At 38.0% G+C, this 19,369-nt stretch overlaps 1 protein-coding gene across 1 annotated transcript in view; it reads left to right on the forward strand.

Moving 5' to 3' along the window:
* The window catches only part of ephb2b (eph receptor B2b), a 134,617-nt gene that overhangs the window by 41,774 nt on the left and 73,474 nt on the right, over positions 1-19,369 (forward strand). Inside the window, exon 2 of the mRNA XM_051912749.1 lies at positions 12,644-12,723. Coding sequence (XP_051768709.1) covers positions 12,644-12,723 — 80 coding nt within the window. The remainder of the gene's footprint in view (positions 1-12,643; positions 12,724-19,369) is intronic.

Raw genomic sequence — 19,369 nt, forward strand, 5'->3', positions numbered from 1 at the left:
GATGACGAGCAAACTCATGGGCCTGGAATCTGCAGCGAGACGACAGCACTTTCTTTCCACTCATTTTTGGTTTTCCCTTTAACGTGCAACCCCTTGGTAGGGGGATCCTGGTTAAATGGTCACGGGTGTGAAGAGTGACACTGCTTTTCTCCTCGGGTCAGGAAACATGATGGAGCTGCAACTGATACGGTCCACCCATAAAAAATCCAGAAGAGATAAAAACATCAGTCTGTAGTCTGGATAACAGCTTAAAAGTGCTGCTTCTGTCAGCCCTCAAGAATAATCGTTCCAGGCTATCGTTCTTATCTATAACACCGTTTCTGTTCTCTTTTCCATTGCGTTTGTAGCCACCTCATCGCACTTTTAATGCTCGTGTCGAATTAAGTGGTCCTTTTTATAATGTCCAGTTATGGTTTAATAGAGACTACTATGAATAGTAAGGAGAAGCTTTGCATTGATTATGCATTGAAACCCTGGCCTATACATGCTGACAAATATCAATGAAGTGGTTTTTTGGCAGACAGCACTCCATCGACTGGCAGGATCGCATCAGACCCCTTAAAACCCACTTTCAGTGCCATTGTGCGCCTCCCTCCTCAAAGTATCGACAAGAAAATCTACCCTTGTGTCTTTCATGGATCTCGCTCTGTCGAAAGAAACCATTACCTATTATCAATCCTCAGAATTGACATTAATGAGGTAAAGTTCATAATCGCAGCTGCAGGTAATAAAGAGAGGCTTTTGTAATGAGACCACAGCATTATGAACATATTGGGTGTCAGCAGTACACTCCGTACTGTAGCAGATTGAATAATTTGCACTTGGGAGATGGTTATGGATTACCCAGGGGGGTAATTTGAGAGTGTGATCCAGCCCAGCAGGTCACTACTTTTAATTTTTCTTTATCGGGTGTAAAAGCTGTTGCTCTAAATGGCTTCTCATCACGCCTTCGCTGAGTCGCAGTGCTGATTAGCATGCTGTAATTATGCTAGGTGTTAATGTTAACTGCGGTGTCTCTGTAAACTGAACATATGCTCACAGGATGTTTTTGCACATATTTTTGGACTCAAGCCTTATTGTTTGTTTGATATTTTGCTTTGGTTCTTTTTACTACAAGGTTAGTGATGATGACCCTTTTAAATGAAAACAGACAGCACTGACTTCAGTCAGATACTTGAGCAAGCACAAACTGGATGTTCAGAATAAACAGTGCATGACTTCCTAAGCTCTACTTTGTAGTAGCGTTTTTTTTTTTTTTTTTTGCATGCCAACATTATTTTAATTATATTTTTAAACAATTGAATGTCATTTTACTTTTAAATAACCTCAATTGTTAGGTTACTTTAGAGTTTCTGTTCGATTGAGAATAATTTGTGGCCTTGAAAAGGTTTGGTAGTGTTTTGCATAATAAATTATAATACATAATAAATAATAAATAAATAACAGTGTAATTTTTACTTGTTTAAAAGAATAGTTTCAGTCAACCATAATTGATTTTTCTCTTTTTAATACAAAACATAAATGTATTCCATAAGTAATGCAAAATAAAATCTGACTTTCATTAGTTCCATTTTATGTGTTCTTTTTGAACTATTATATTTCAAAACTCTTTGGAGCGTCATGTGTTCATGTTGAAAAACATTGTGTTCAATTCACTGGTTTTAATGTGAACAAGAGGGAAAGGTAATGAAGTGTACCCTCCGCACACATGGTTGTTAAAAAGAAAGCCCGCAAGATATTGACTTATTTCAGAAATCGAGTAAGCTAATCCTTTCATATTAGACCAAATAACATGCGGTAGAGAGTGGTCAAGCATGCTCAGTTTACAACCCATTTGATTACGTGATGTGACACACTGTAGATGCTCGGATACGTGAGACTACTGCATATGAAGAATTTAGTTATTTATTTGCCATTCATTAAACATTTACAGCCTCATATGTCTTGCCTCATCAGGACAGAGCTGAGAACATGTTCTTACAGCCTTTAAAATGAGCACTAATTGCCCTAAAATGAAATTCTTTTCCAAATTTCCTTTTTTTTTTTTGAGGATTTTTGGTGCAGTTTGGATCCGAGCATATTTTTAATCTTAGAGCGATGAAATGTCTGTTACATATATATTTTTTAAAATTGTATATATTTAAAATATTATTTAAATATTTGTTAATATTTAAAAAACTTTTAATGCAAAATTTTTATTTTAATATTTCATTTTATTTTTTATTTTTTAATATAAAATTCTGGTTATACTTTATTTTTTGGTGTCCTTGTTACAGTTTAAATATACATTTAAGAACTGATTAATATAAATTAACTACATGCACTTACTATAAGGTTAGGATTAGGGTTTTGTTTAGGATTAGTTGTATGTAATTATGCATAATTTACCATTCTTACTATAGTAACTGCATGTAACGTGTAACAAGGATGCTGTAAAATAGTGTTACCAAAAATCTTTCTGTGAAAGCTCATGGCATATTCAACAGTGCTTATTTATGAAGTGCTAGCAAGCGTGCATTAGATTTGCTATCTCTCCACCATCTGTATCCAGCTCAGGCTGCTGTGACATCATGACCATTCGAACAGTAAATTCAAACCATTCAGGTTTGAATGGTGCTGTTTTTCCCCTTCCGTCAGAGTGGAGTCTCTTCTGAGGTGTTAGACGGACACAGGGCCTATTCTGCATGACGTGAAGTGTTCACTTTCATTAGTGTTTAATGACACATCTAAAATTGCAGTGTATGTGAGTGCAGCTTCAATATTTGACCTTTACTCTCTTTATAATAATACAAGCATGCCTCTTTCCGCCTTGTTGTGATTATAGATCCCAGACTAATCATTTTAGATTTTTATAGTATGTTTTCTGCGCTATCTAAGTAATTGAAAATTTGATAGTGTTGTATAGCAATAAATTAGCATGGTCCCAAATGTCTGACAATTATGAGGTCTAATATGTCACTGCAGCCTCGATAATTGTTCAACTGGTAGAACATGGCTCTAGCAACACCTAGGTCAGGGGTTTGATTCCCTGGTAAAATGAGAAATGTATGCCGCTGAGTCTCACTTTGGATAAAAGCATCTGCCAAATCTATGAATGTAAATACGCAGCAGTGTAACTTGTCCAAAGCTAGCAGAAGGAGATCAAACCTGTTTGAGGTTAACCTCGTGAGTCTAGGGAAGTCTAGGGTCCCTTATGGCCAGATTTAAATATTCAAAAGGATATCAGAGAGAGGAAACCTGTAGCCACACGTCTCCTTCACTCTTATGAATATTTATCTGTCTGCAGTTGGTTTTGGAACATAACAGGGTGTTGTAGAGCAGCGTCTGTTTCTGACAGTTCGCGAGCACCCCATCTGTGGCTTCCTCCTCCAAGAAAGCTTTCTTGGCTTGTGTGGAGGACACGCAGAGGTTCCTGGGAGTCCCATATCAATGAGAAGATCTCAGCATAGAATTACGCTGACTGTTAGCAAATTTTACAGATTGTTTTAAAGGCTCTTTTAGCTCATAAAACACATAATAAACCATTGTTTTGGCAGGTTAATGACCAAGCAGAATTGACTGGTTAATGTATTTACTTGGGCAAGGAGAGGGTTTATTTGGTGATGGTTGTTTGGACAACAAAAAATGGGGTCATGTTTGGTTTTTCATTGCAGAACACTCTGAGGAATGCATCCAAGAGCATCTTATCTTTGTGCTCCCTGTTGGGGTTATTCAAAGTGCATGCTACTCACAACAAGATAAACCTAAAGAAATAGAGATGCAACTGGAATACATTATTTTGCTCATGGGTCAACCTTAAGAAGGGTCCCATGTGTGACATTTCAAATCCATAGTACAATATCTTTATTGTGCTGTCACAATGTACAGTAGATTAAATTGGAATACAACGCATCTCCGGTCATTAGTCACCGAGACTAGAGCATACATCCCTTGTTCGGAGCGCCCACGCTGTACAAGAAGCCCAGGAGAGGCATATACCTACCACGCTCAGTCAGAAGAAAGGAATCAGCATGTATCGCAAACCTCCAAACCACACAGCCTTGACTAATTGGATTCCTCTGTGTTCATGAAGGATGCACAATGTACACATTTTTAATCGTCATTGCTTTGGTCTGTGGCTTGCAGGCAAGGAGTGGGATGCAGGCAATTATCATTTTCATCAACTCGATGTTTGGTGATGTTTCTAAACCTGTCATCTTGATGTAGTCTTTTTCATGCTTCTTTACGATGTCAGTTTCCTTGCAGGTATTTTTGCTCTGATGCAACGCTGTCAGAAGGTATTGATCTTCCACACCCTTGCAGATGAGGAATTTGTCTATTCGTAGATTTTCAGCTTATTGGTAGAAATGGGGTTACATGATTTGGAACAAAATCGTGTAGTGAATAGTTTGTCCAGTATTGCAATTGAGATTTAAACTGGGATAAGTCAAATATTTAAAATCTCTTATTGCTGCTGATTAGATATCAAGTAAAAAAAAAATTAAAAAAAATGTTTTTGTTGATTTTTAAAGTCCCCCTGTGGTGAAAATCAAGTTTTTAATGTTGTTTATGTGTCTATGTGGTGTTTTTAATGTGCTTTAAGACAAACCACGTGGAAATTCATAAGTCAACACCGTTGCTGAGTATTTTCTCCTTAAAACTGCAGTGAACCAAAGACAGTCTCAAAAACGTGGTTTGAAATCGCTGGTGTTTCTGACATCACAAACTTCCTTATAACCAGTCATGTCAATTGTGTGATCATCAACGATGATCTGGTGTGTGTGAGTGGAGGTGGGGCTAATCTGCATATTCATAGAACTAAATGAGGCAAGGATGTAGAGTTAGGGTGTACTCACACTAGGCACATTTGCCTTGAACCGAGCCTGAGCGCATGTTAAATCCTCCAGCTTTTATTTTGGCATAAAAAGTTTTGGTGTGTAGTTGGCAAAAGTTTTAATAAACTGAATGAAATCATGCAAATGTAAGTAAACATGGCAAATTTAGATTTTTTTTTACTGATAATGTAAAAAACGTAGCCTTTTGTGGTTTAATAATCAGAATTTCATTTTTATTTCAAATCATTGTGCAGGCCTTTTTCTAAATCTAAATCTTCCTGCTTACATTAGTATATTTATGTAACCATACTGTAGAATGATTCATTTATGACACTTGATTTACATTGCAGCAGCTGTAATGGTTTTTAAATACGGGTGTTCTTTGAAAACTAAAACACATTAGCCCTTAGCATCTCACAAGTTGGCGGCACACCATCTAGCCTCCTTAACAGCAAAAACATATTTCGAAGCATGGAAAGACCACAGTGCTTAAATGGTTGGCAGGAAGAATAGGATTTTATAATCCAACATGATGTAAGGTCCATCGTCTGTGTTCTGATCTGCTTTGGAATAGTGATCGGTTGGAAAGGCAGTCTGTCTGTCGGCTCTCTCCGTCGTGTTGTCAGACACAGCCAATCATCTGAAGCCGGATCCTAACACAAGCGAGAAGAGTTTGAAGAAGGGAAAGAGCGAGTGCAGCTTGCAATTACCATTTCGTGGTCCCCTCGTGAGGCACATTCAAAGTAAATAATTAAGCTTTTCACTGAAGAAACACCAACCCATTTAAACAAGCTGCTAAAGAGGCGCTGGGATTGATTTGAGGGACTGGCCTTGAGACAAACACAAATTAGAGAGTAGCCAAGGACATCTCATTTGTTGAGAGAGAGAGAGAGAGAGAGAGAGTGTGTGTAGTGGTGGTGGTGGTGGTGGCACAAAGAAATATGCAGTGTTTTCCTGACTTTCTATTTTGCTATATCTCTTTTTCAACCCTTAGCAGTCTTGAATGATGTGCTAGTCAGCTATGTAAGGATGGAGAATTACCGTAGCCTGTCCCGTGTTGAACCCTGGGAATTCAGAGCTACATCATTGTGTCAAGCAGTCAGGAACGCTCCGTCGACTGTGCGCTAGCATATTTCACAAGGAGCCGCTCACTGCCAAAATCAACCGCCCGCTTCCTCTTCCTCTGAAACACACTGATACTCTGTGTTGGCTGAGTCCACTTTTATTTCTGCCTACACTTCCACATCCCTCCACACTTCCCTACATCATCATCATCATCATCATCTGACCCCTAAATTTAACATTTAGTAGCCCGACCATAATCCCAGAGCATTCATAAATCTCCTTGAGAGAGCGAAACCTCTCGGCAGATGTATCTAAAGCATAGCAGATTCTGTTTTGGTCTTCTCATGCCTCTAAAGTAACGCTTGTGGGGTTTGGGTATCTGCCACCTTCCTGGATTAAACCCTCACTCTCCAAGCACGTTCTGGGTGCCGTATGTTCTGGCATACGGACTCAATTACCATACAAAGTCATTCTGTAATGCGGCGGTTATGTGCACTCCACCTAATTGACCCTCGTTGTGCTGAAAGATTTCTGGACGACTAAGGGCACGTCAGAGCTGCGGAGCGGTGCTCACTCATCATTCCAACCGCACGGGCCTCTACCCTTCAACGTGACATATGAACGTCATTATCACGTACACATGCCACTCGGATAAAATGGTTTCTCCGGACCCTTCGGTAAATTGCAGCAGGATCCTAGTGTTACATCGATCCTGCATTAATTACCTCTTCTGTGGTTTCTTGTCGTATATGTAAAAGTATTTGCCTGCGCTGAATAGCAGCAACAGCAATGTGGTTACCGCACACATGCCCTAATTACTCATTTCAATTCTAACGCATTCCCACCCCAACTAGCTTTGATTTTTCAGGTGTGTCTCAGAGTGAACTGCGTGAAGTTACATGCCTGTGAGGAACAAATGGCTGCATAGTGGAGATGACTTCTCTAATCTGTGCTGGAGCATGTGCCTGGAGCTACAGGCCTGTTTCTGTGCCAGGGAGATGTACAGTACTGCTGCTGCTAATGAGGAAACATTTTGATATCAAAGGATTTGCAAATCTTACACAGCATTTCTCTTTTTCAAGACAAACTGACAAGAAGATCTATTATTCTTAAACTTAATCATTAGCTATTAATTTGTGCCCTAACAGGAAAATACAGGGAATCAGTATGGTATTAGTGTCTGAAGTGCTTTGTAACACTTTACAGTAGGATTCCCTTTGTTAACATTTGTTAATACTATGTTACTATGTTCACAGCATTTATTAGTTTGAGTTAATATTATTTTAATTGATATTAACCAAATTTAATATTTGAATTATAGTATGTCATTTTTTATTTTTTTTATTTTAACAATGAACAACAGTGTATACACTACCATTCAAAAATTATTAGTCAGTAAATCTTTTATGCTCACCAAGGCTGCAAAAAATACAGTGAAAACAGTAATATTGTGAATATTGCAATTTAAAATAGATGTTTTCTATTTATATATTTTTAGATATTATGTAATTTATTCCTGTGATGACAAAGTTGAATTTTCAGCATCATTATGTCAGTCTTCAATGTCACAAATATGTTAATGTGTATTGTTGCATTAACTTCGACAGCCCTAACTTTGACATACTATTTTCCGTCCCCTTTTGAAAGACAGGATATAATTGGCCCTGATCATCAGCTGTTTTTATACAATTGGCCGATGGCCGATAGTGAAAATAATTGCTTTCATCAACCAATACTGATTATTGGCCGATACATCGGTGCATCCCTAATAGAAATCTTTTATAATATTATAAATGTCTCTCCATACTGTCATTTTTGATCAGTTTAATGTATCCTTGCTGAATAAATGTATTAAATTTCTTTATAAAAGTATGTCTATTAATAAACATTAACCAAGATTCATAAATGCTGTAAAAACATTATTTTATTTTAATATTAACAAATTGAGCCTTGTTCTGAAGTGTTACCAGTGGTTCTGTATGCTGGTTGTGAGTCACTGATGTGAATTTTAGCCTATTTGGAAGCAAAGTTGTTTGAAGCACCGCCATGCTCCTATCCAAGGGCGAGGGGAGGATTATTGGGCATTTGCTGCCAAAACATTTCACTCAGTCTCTCTACATACACCTCTGCAAGTTTTAGAATAATGATACCAGTCTTCTGTCATAACTAGCCCACCCACATAATTGAGTTGGAGTCAGCCAAGCCGGTTTCTCCGGAAGCATCCTCCAGAGAGTATATAAAATCAGCCACAGACATACACAGGTATTAGAGATATAAGGGATTTTTTTTTTTTTTTTTAGGAAATGGAATTATCATTCGAAGACTTTGCATTTATCATTCCAAGTTGACATTTCTTGATGCAGATTTGGAAACAGGCCTAGATTCAAGGTCGCTGAACGTATATCTATGACTGTGTGAAGTGGCTACAGTCCAGTGCCTGTGCAACAAGAGAGTGTGTGTGGCATTCTGCGGTCTACAGCTCAAACCCTAATCACCTCCCCAAATAAACAGACCCTCCTATTAATGATCCGTGTAGCCATTTTACACGGCAGCGTTCCCCAAATAACTTTCTGTGGCCTTTTTAAAAGTAGCAATTTTAACAGGTGCCACTTTTTCTGGCTCAGGAGCATAGCTGCTGACCAATCAATTTTCCCAATGGTAATCCCTGGTCTGAAAGGATCCTGTTTCCTATCAATTAACGTGAACTGGTGTTCAGAGGCTCCTTTTGTTTACAGCCTTGCAATGAACAGCTGGCCTATCTAACCTTCAGATGAAATGTCATGGCGCCCTAAATCCCAGCGAAAACAAGGACTGGGTTATCAATACATATTGCCTGATTTGATTAGATTCAGATTCACAAGCTTTCGGTTCAGTTCAAAATTGTTTTGATTACAGTTCATTTGGGTAGAATTCATTTCAGATATTTATTTAAGATCAAAAAGAATGAAAGATCCGCACACAAAAATGAAGTCAAAAAAGCTCCAACGAATTTATTGTCCAGAGGCCACAAAAAGTGCAAAAACTGCAAGTGCAGAGTGCAAAACGTTTTCGGGATCAACCCTTCATCAGTGCCATCAGTTGATCCCGAAAATGTTTTGCACTCTGCACTTGCACTTTTTGCACTTTTTATGGCCTCTGGACAGTAAATTCGTTGGAGCTTTTTTGACTTCATTCTCGTGTGCGGATGTTTCATTCTTTTTGATCTTGGATTTATCTTTTGATCTATGCACCACCAGAAACTGTATGTATAAGCATTGGTTTAGCATTGGCGCTACACTTTTCCGTCTTTTCTCAGATATTTATTTAACAAATATAATAATCGACACAATCAAGAAACAAATTTAATTTGTAAAATTATTATAAAGTTGTGGACACTTTATAAATTAATCAGAAAGATTCAAATGGTAGCTTTGAATCAAATGGAGATTCAAACAGATTTTTTTAAGTCTTTTTGAATGATTGTTTAAAGGGAGTGGTTCAAAAGAGTAATTTGGGCATGATTCAGGATATATTTGCACTGTATGTTTCTAGTTCTCTTAAAAGAACAGATTATAAGAGTCATTTGTTCATTAATCGGATTGCACTGTTTTTGTGTAAATCAGTTATTTTGCAGTACACGTTGTTTTTATCTCATCACATTCAATTCGGACCACAAACTCAGGTAAAACATGAGTAATATGAGTGTAAAGCAAGCAAAGTGTCTTGAACTCCATCATACTATGAGAAGGTATTTTACTAAGCTGTCAGAAATCTCCTCCTACCATTACATACTCACATTGGGGAAATTCAAAAAATCATTCCTGTTTAAAAGCTTTAACTCAAGTGTCCTCCTGGGTCTTAAAATGGCTGGAGATATGACTGCGCTGAGCCCTCCAATGACTCAAGCTTATTCATAGGCCCAGGTTGGAATGTGTTGTCACCTCCAGACGTGGTGTGAGCATAAACACATTCAATCCTCACGGTGCCACATCCACTACTCTCTTCAAAAAGTCCATAAGAGAGTCCTGTGGAGCCGACAGACCCCTCTGGTTTACCTCATCACAGAGGATGAAGAGCTGGAAGCAAGACGTAGCAGTGAGGTACGGCCATAACTGCGGGGAGTCGTAAATCTCTAGCTTGGCTCTGCGTACGCAGAGGCCTCTGGTTGGGGGGGTTATCCATCGCACGGTACAGGACAGGCAGTGCATCACTCTTCCAGACTGCGAAAAGCAGGAGCTTATAAAGCACAGGAGCTTATGAAAGGGAAAGAATGTTTACCTCACCGCTAGTCAATGCACTCACAGCGCTTTATAAAGGACCACATGCCCACAAGTACTCAGCATGAGGTTAGAAAATTAACTTTGCCACTTTTTCAATTCCATTGTTTATTATGACCTATAATTGCATTTTGATTTCACCTCTGTGTACCAACTGAAAACAGATCTTCATTTGAGGCTGCTATGAATGGACATCCAGAGTAAGTTCCATGAGTCTGAGAATAAATTTTAGGATTAGTGATAATCAAATGTAATTCAGCTTAAATTTGTTTGCCATAGAGATGGAATATGTCCTTTTAAAATAAATTGGACCCACGTGTAGTTTTTTCATTGAATGCTTTGGTTTTTCCTGGAATATAATTCAGAGGGAATCTGAGGTATAGAGACATGCCCGAAATGCTGCATTCCTCTGCACAGCCCCAAACAGTACGCTTACTGTTTTCCTTCAAAATCGCTGTCGTTTTCAAGGCCTCATCTTAATTGCAACCAGCATTCGAAAGCGCATTTAAAATGATCAAATAGCCTAATGCAAGATTAATGAAAATTCTGTAAATGAATAAGTATTTCCAATAGCTAAGACTGGTAATTATGGTGGCCTCAAGCTGAGGCTCTGAAAGACGTTTTGTACTCTGATGCTTGTAAAAGGAAGTCAAAACAGCTGCATTCGACTGTGATGAAACCCAAACTTCCCCTGTTTCTATCAAGCTCCTTTATCTAATTCCCTCCAAAAGTCTAACAACTTAGTCTTACTCTAATTACTAGAGGAAATTAATTAAGCCATCAATGCGATAACATGGAATATTCACATGGGATGACTGACGGCCAATCTGAACTGAGAACTATCATCCTTGTGCCTCTGAGGACCCCAGACGGCAAAATGTGTTCTCTTTGACCCCAATTACTTGAGATGTTCTTTAACACCAACTAATCAGTAGAAGTAGAGTAACTGGCCTCCAGTAACTAGAATTTTTTTTCCTCCAACCTAGCAGTCTCAACACAGAATGAGTGGGTGAAAGGCTGGCTAATTTTGTTACTTGAAGGTCTGGCCTGACATTGAACATCTGGAGTAATTGAAGTAAATGTTACTAGATTGATTTCTACTGAACCAAAAGTCATCTTTCATCTGATTATAGTTCCTCCCCTTTCAGTGTCACTCAAATCTGCAGTTTCTTTACTATGAAGTCATGCATAACATGCTTGTCCCTATATTTCTACAAACTGTAAAATATGAATGTATTATCTAGGGGTGAAGAATGTATGCATGCATTTTTTATGCAAATGTACATAGAGGGGCTATTTATGGAGCTTTTTGAGTGATAACTGATTTAAAAGCCATTATATCCATGCTAAATATTGATAAGGGGCAGCGCTACACCTGTTCAGTGATTTATTTATTTTTTTTTGTTTGCTTTCACCATTATTAGATTTATATTTTAAAATGTGTGGATTTAGCATCAACGGCAAGCACAGTTTACAAATTTTAATCCCCCATATATTAGGATGCAGTGTATATTTTAGTCACAATAGCTGAAAAACTATATTTTAAATTAGCTATCATATTAGCATGCAGTAGGAGAAAACCAAATTAAAATTTACTTGCCTTGTTTGGTATGAAAATAGTCTTTTCAAGTGGTTTCAAATCCTGTACACCCATAAATGGTGACCCTAACTGTGTATTGTGAAATACGAAGTCAATCTGAACACAAATTTAGCTTCTCCCATGGGTAGATATGGCTAGAACGATGCAATATGCTTATTTTTGGATATTAATGCACATTTGCCTGTAGAGGCATAGTAAAGTCTGTAAAAGATTAGCCTTTCCCAGTATCAATATGCTGCCATGTCATTATTGGAAGTGTCTCTAGTGGTTATCTCATTGTTGTCCAACTGCTAACCTACATCCTGTACCCCCATGTAACCTCTGCAGTGATGGAGCCTGATAGTGGGCTGTTGTCTGTAAAAAAAAATCTTGGCTGAATCAGACAGTGGGGAAGCAGAACCCACTATTTCCTGCCCCCTTCTTGATTTTACAGCATTTTTCATCTTTACTACTGGAGACGGCTGTAATATCGAAACAGATTTAAGGCTGATTTGTGTCAAACGTGTTGATAGTATTTTATGGAGCAGTTGGTTAAGTGGTATCACAAGCCTCTATAAATGTCTGGATAAAGAATGATGTTAATGCATGAAAATATATGAAATATTCATAGCTTATTATACTTCCCCAGCATTTCCTTAGGCAAAGACTGGGGATAAAAAGCGATTAAGCTCTATGTTTGGTGTTAACGTCAGAGTCTGTTTCTTTCTCGGTTTATTTGTAATAGGCTATAGGAAACTCAGAATTATTGGAGACAACATTAGCAAATTCCCTCACTCTGTTTGTTAAAGATAAATGATAGATTGCTAGATGCTTTGGCTGATATCTGTATATGAACTCACAGACTTTGAACATTGTACAGAGCATGACCTGGATGTATAACCTTTTTATGTTTCCTCCTGCTTCCACAGAAATGTTGATGGATTCCACCACAGCGACCGCAGAGCTTGGCTGGACGGTATATCCAGTGTCGGGAACAAGTGACAACAGTGTAAGTTCTCTTAATGTGTCTTTATATTAACAGATGTCTAGTTCTAAATCAGTCTTTTTATTGCACACAGTTTACTGAGGTTACATGAAATTATCAATTAATCCTACTTCTCTGATGATTGTGACAGAACTGGATGTGAATCTTTACCATATAGTGCCACAAAGACTAGGTTTTATCCATCTAGGCTCATGCCTGCTCAGCACCCACTGGTCAGGAAGTAATTAATCGTTTCCTCCCCCACACCAGGATCTATGTTCTTCCGAACAGATCGGGGGAAGAAAAATATATTCCTGAGTAATTTGCTGGTGAATTTCTAAAAAACCACTCCCTATTTTATTAATTTATTTATGCTTCTGTGTCTGTTTTGGGGGGATGGTTTAAATTGTACTATTCCATGTGTCTGGAAGCATTAAAATAAAAATGGAAGTCTGAGAGAGACAGAGAAACATTGGAAAAACTGGAGGAAGAAAAGAGGATAGACTGACAATGTGGCTGAGCAACTTCAAAGTTCTTTAGATATAATTTTACTCACCATCTTCTCTTCGAACCTGAGGGCATGCAGCTTTTTTGCCGGTACTGATTAGAGCAATCAATATAAAAGAACAAAGGGGTCCGGTGTCTCTGGGTCTGAGACTCTGGATTCAATCTCCACCGAATAAGATTCACTTCTCGTTTTCCTTTATAACAAAAGAAACAGAATTACACATGCTTTGCGTCATCACATCTTTTTCATCTTTACAACTCTGAAGGTTTAACAAAACTATTTCAATAACACAGCTAATAGCTACACAGGCGGAATGTCTTGATATAAAGTGTGAAATTAAATATCGCATGGTTCAGATGCAAAACTTATTCGCTGTTTTGACACATTCAGAAATGTAGAGATCCAAAATGGCCCAGCGTCTTAGAGGAAATGGATTCTTCAGCAAGGAATGCTGGTGATTGTTCCAACTTTCCCTCGGATTCACTTTTGGTTATTCTGCTGTCTGACACCACATATTTTCAAAGAGCATATACATTTTCTTAAAAGAAACAAGATATAAAGATTAGTCTCTTGCAAGACATAGCACACTTTAACTAAAGTCAGGGCATGGCGGTTCCCCGCAGCAGCACTAAACAGGTGGGATTCTGTAAACCTTATAGAGAGAAAGGCTTTAAGTTATTGTCTTACACCCCTGCAGAGCCTTGTGGGCTTAACTAAAGTATCAGTGTCAGTCAAAATATAGAGCACTCCATCAACAGTTGGCTTTCATGCCACTGAATAGCTTTGCAAAACAAACCCCCGTTGCCGAACTGTCAAGGAGAAAAAATCCAGATGTGGTTTGTTCATTCACTCATTCATTCTTTCATTCATTCATTCACATTTGTGTCCTGAGTTTATTCCAAACCCCTTGATGTTTTATGCAGGTGAAATATACTGTATAGAACGGTGTAATTATGGAAGTTAACATCTACATTAAAGAAAGATTTATGGTAACCCTTTATCACAGCCAGGTGTGAGGAGCACATACTTCATGTGCTTTCTGTTATTATTTTTGACTGTACCTATTACTCTAAATGTCTGCATAGTGACTTGTTTGGACCTGCACATCAGCTTTTCAAACTCATATGTTACAATTTCAGATGTCTTTTAATAATTTAAAGACTTACTGAAATCAAAGTTGGAATTTGCTGGCTTTTAATTTGGTCTGTTAGTTTTTTGGCCATCTATATAACTGTAAAGTGGCATGCAACCCTTGATTTGAGCAGCTACACTTTCTTTACAATAACACTGTGTTCACTCTAAAAACAAACAAAGTAAGTGGTAGAGAAAATTGTCAAGTTGGAGAGCATTTTCAGTAAGCAGCACAATGTGAACCTCTTGATTTATTCTGTTAACCTCACAATTTAAATCAGTGAGTACTTTCAGCTTTCTCAAGGGCACTTTATAAGTGGTTGTTTTATCACATAAAAAGACTTATTTTTAATTTATAACAGCTATGGTGTGTGCAGTCTGTGCACATCCTCATGAGGCTGTAAATTAAGTCGTTACCGGCTTAGTTACAGAGCAGCGTTGCAGGAGAAATTACAAATGTGTGTAAATGCCACCATGTTCAAACCCAGTTTTGGTCATGCATCTAGACTCATTGCTTACTGATGCAGAACATGAAAATAAGCTAGTACATTTGTGTAACTAATCAGTGTGATAGTGTGGCCCTCACTTGACTGCCTCAAGGTCCAGATCTAACACTGTCATTAATCATCTGTGACTTTATTTGCACGCTCATGAACTGCTTCAGTCTGTTTTGCGGAATAATGAACAATGGAATTAAATTTGATGCTGTAAAAGGGAATATGCTCACAAATGCTCTCTGTTAAAGGGATATTTCACCCAAAAATTCTCATTTTTAAGCGTGTAGTTTCAGTATTTCTGAGTGGCATGTCATGAGCAAGATGAAGTCATCAGGAAGCAGATGTTTCAACCGACACAAACCTATCGGAACCACCTTAAATCATTTGGTTATATGTCCTGGAATCAGTTTCAATGTGGATTGGTCTATAAAACTATTGTATTATTTTGGGGTCCCGACATCAGGGAATCAAATCTCTGTGTGGTCACATGTCAAGATTGAAACAAGCCGCCTTTCAGCATCATAACCCTTTTGTCATGTCCTTGATTCGTATGAGTTATGTAATCATTATCCACATGCATATAGATAGACACAAGGGTTAAAGAAGCAATAGGAAGCTTGTTTGTCTTACTTCAGATGTTGTGCATTACCAGTGGATGGAGGTAATTGAAGCTGACTGCCAAAGACGGCTCAGTTTGTAGGTCACCTCTCATTTTTTTTCAATCACTTTCTGTCCCTCTGTCAATCTTCCTAATGGTGGGGAGCTCAGTATCTCGCTTAGGGTTGTAATCCCACTGCACTTTAGCTGAAATATCCGGATGTCATTTGTCCCATATGTCCCCTCAGGACAAATGTCTCAATGTGACTCTATCTGTCAGGTTTCCCACAACTGCAAATTGGGAAAGTTTCCCTCAGGAGCTGACATACATGCTCCCTTTCGCCCCTCTGCCTGAATTATTTATTTATGCAGATTTACGATGTATTTCTTTGAGTCCAAAGAACGCTTTGCAGTGAGATGTGGAGTCAGCATATTTCACAGAAGGACTCATCAGCACTGCTCGACTGGGTACAAATGCTTGAATACAAATGACAGCCCTGGGAGAGCTTTAATTGCTGGCTTCATGTAAACTTCATAAGGTTCTGACAGTTTATTTGTAGAAGATGCAGAAGTCCAAATAAAAGTTCAGAGCCGTGTCAAAGTGGAACAATTAATATAACACAAAAGCTTGATCGTGGCCAACTTCTGCGTCCCCTGGAGCGAGCCTTTTTCATAATTCAGCACAAGCGTGCGGCTCCGCTCTAGCCGGGAGAGCCTCTGTCTGGGAGACTTATAGATCACAGCTCGGTTGTGAACTTTCCTTCGTCGTGGGTGGCAGGGGAGTTATCATTTCTAAACTTCTGTCCACAAGAACAGTGTGCCATTTATCACAGAGCTCCTTTTCCCAGTGCAAGTTACAAGTTTAATTCAGTTCACTTGTGACTTCCAGTTTTTTTTTTTTTGCATGATTTATTGCAATTAGATACTTTGCTATCCCGAAGACACTGTTTACATAAGATTAGTCATATAGCTAAAACATTCTGTTTGCCAAAGTGTTATCATCATCAGTAAGGATATTCACTAAGGACACATTCTTGCATCCAAAATCAGCAAGATGAAATTGTTTTTAACTTAATAAATACCCATGCTGTTGTTTCTTACCAGGATTTTGTTTGATAATGTGTGCTGAAAGTTTTTTTTTTTTTTTTAGCACAAATTATATAGGATATTGGATGTGTCATTATTTAGCAGGGTTGTGCACCATTCAGAATTAAATTGATAACATTTTAAATTAAAATTTAATTCCTGAATGTGAATTGAGATGAGGATAAATAATTGCAATTGAAATTTGAATGTAATGAAGTAGAATTAAAATTAATTTGTATAACTGTAATTTTTGACTAGAAAAGCAAAGTTTGTGAATACTAAATTTTAAGGTCTTATGATAGATATCTTTCATCCAGGGATTGTTCAAATCCTTAAGCTTAACAATGAGATATAGTGATGCTTGGCTTAATTTAACATAGCCTGCAATGTCTAGTTGAACTAAACAGGACAGAAGAGTAAGAGAAGAACACAGACTAAAGAGTATGTCTTGTCATGATTGAAAGACTGCAGATCAGGACCATGTGGGGCCCATATTCCCAGGTTGTGTTGTCATCCAGTGGACCAAAGCTCTGGGTTCTGCACTAGCAGTCTCTGTATTGGTCCTCCTTATATTTGCTTGTGACCCTCAAAGCATAGCTTGAGCCCTTAGACCTAATGGTGGCATAATTTTGTATTTGGGTGCCAGTAAATAGGAACATGAGCCAGTGGTGCACCACTGCTGAAGAGCCCCCCAAGGCTCTGACCTCTTAACATAGGCTTCAAAAGAGGGCAGCCAGCCTCTTCTCGTGGGTCTTAACTTTTTTTTTGATATTGGCCCTGACACACTTGTCACACATAGATTCAGGAGGAAGTTTCAGTAAGCATGACTCTCTCTGTTAAGTCCATAACTACTTTTAAATTGTCCAGTAGATATTTTACCTTTCATAAATGCTGAAGTCTGTTTTAAGGACTATTTAATAAAATAATTAGTAATTAAAATATGTTTCAGCATACACAATATAAATACAAAAAACAATTATTAAAATCATTTGTATTCATTTTAACTTATTAAAATCAATCATTTTATTTATTATTAAAAAGTTAAAATATAAAAAAAATATTCATTTGTATTTATTTTTTAACAATAAAGGTTAAAAAGACTGTGCTTATATACTTTTCTGGCCGGCCATATTACAAAATATTGTCTCCCCATTTAATGCTGAATCCCTTTTAAAACAGATGGTCACCCTTTAGCCACACTCCCACTGAAAGTCCAGGAGAAAACCTATGGAAATCAAGATGTTTCTTCTAATTTCACACTCGGTGCTTGATCGCTTGGCTCTTATTATATCTCATTTGGTTCTTCTCTTTGCCCCTGATGAAAGAGTGGCAGGGAAGCCGAGACAGCACAAAGGGCGGCTTTCCATTTAAAGGCCGTTTGTTTGGAACATCATGTGAATGCGCTTACTCGGTCTCTCATTAGCAACATTGCTTTTATATCAATTCTTTCTAATTTGATTAGTCAGAGTGACAGACTACAAACAAGAGGATGCTACACCCTGTCTTGTCTTGTTTAACTACCCTTCATTCTCACCCCTCTTTCTGGTTCATGGAAGAATGTGTCATCCTTAAGAAAGGTGGCAAGGTCAGTGGCTGCCAGTGACCCAAGACACATCTGGCTGCTTGAAAGGACTGAGCTGAAGTGATGGAAAACTTAATTTTACACACAGACAGACAGACACACACACACACACACAAGTGCAAGTGTTAATGACCACAATCCTATCCAGAATCATTTCAGTTCATCTCTGCCGAATAACAGGGACATGGGAATAAAGAACAAAAGCTGCAAGGAAAGAAAGCTGTTTTAATTAGTCCAAGATCATTTGATAGAATGGAGGTCTTGGACAGGCTTGACTTTCTCCCCCAGTCTGTCAAAACTCTGTCAAAATCCTTGTTAAGCAGCAACTAATTTGGGAAATTATGTCAGCTGTTAAGTGAAGAGTAAGACACTCAAGGGGAGGGTGATTTGGGGAGGGTTTGGGTGATCGCTTGCTGGGCTTTGAGGCCGTGGTGCGAAAAATGTTTTTTAAGGTGAAGAAAAGGGCTTTCCCTCTTGGACGAGGTCAAGACTTCTGTGCCTGGTATTTGAGTTGTTTAGTGCTGAAAGCCTGTGGCTTGATTGCAGGCAAGTTGGCTGAAAACCACAATGGAGTCATCTGGAGTCACTTTAGGCCGAGCAGTGAAGTCCCTGGTGCGTGTACCCTTCATGCTTTAGTGTGCGCAATATATACTTGTAAATTTTACAAGAAGTCTCTTTCACTCTATCAAATGCCTTCCGTATAATTTGATTATCTTATGTTTGTAATGTTTAACAGAATGGAGTTTTTTATGTGTTTATGTAAGTTACACTAATGGTCAGTAGGACATCTAAAGGTAAATGTTCTGCATTTTTTCCCGTTTCTGTTTGTTTCATTTCTCTTTTCTTTTTCTTTTTTTCTTCCTTGTCTCATCTCTAATTAAAAGGGATAGGTCACCCAAAAATTTAAATTCTGTGATCATTTACTCACTTGCATGTCAAATGAATGACTTTTTTTTGGAAAATAAGATTTTGAGATTTTTTTTTTTTTAATCCATACCCTGAGTGAGAATCTTTGGATAAACTATCCCTTTAATACATTTTTTTTTTTAGTTTTACTGTTGAGTCAGCCTGTTTGTTTAATTTCGCTAAACTATGCTCAGTTGTTTTCTCGTTGCGAGGGAAAGAATTTAATAATGCTAATGCTGGCTCTATTTTTAAGCTGCCTGAAGACAGAAAAGAGGCAGCAGAGCAAAAAATAAATGACTGTATAAACATCAAAGTGTATCACCTTTTCTTTGTCTCCGGCTGAGCTATATTAATAGTACATAT

This window comes from Ctenopharyngodon idella, chromosome 11 (assembly GCF_019924925.1).
Source record: "Ctenopharyngodon idella isolate HZGC_01 chromosome 11, HZGC01, whole genome shotgun sequence".
Classification (NCBI taxonomy): Eukaryota; Metazoa; Chordata; class Actinopteri; order Cypriniformes; family Xenocyprididae; genus Ctenopharyngodon; species Ctenopharyngodon idella.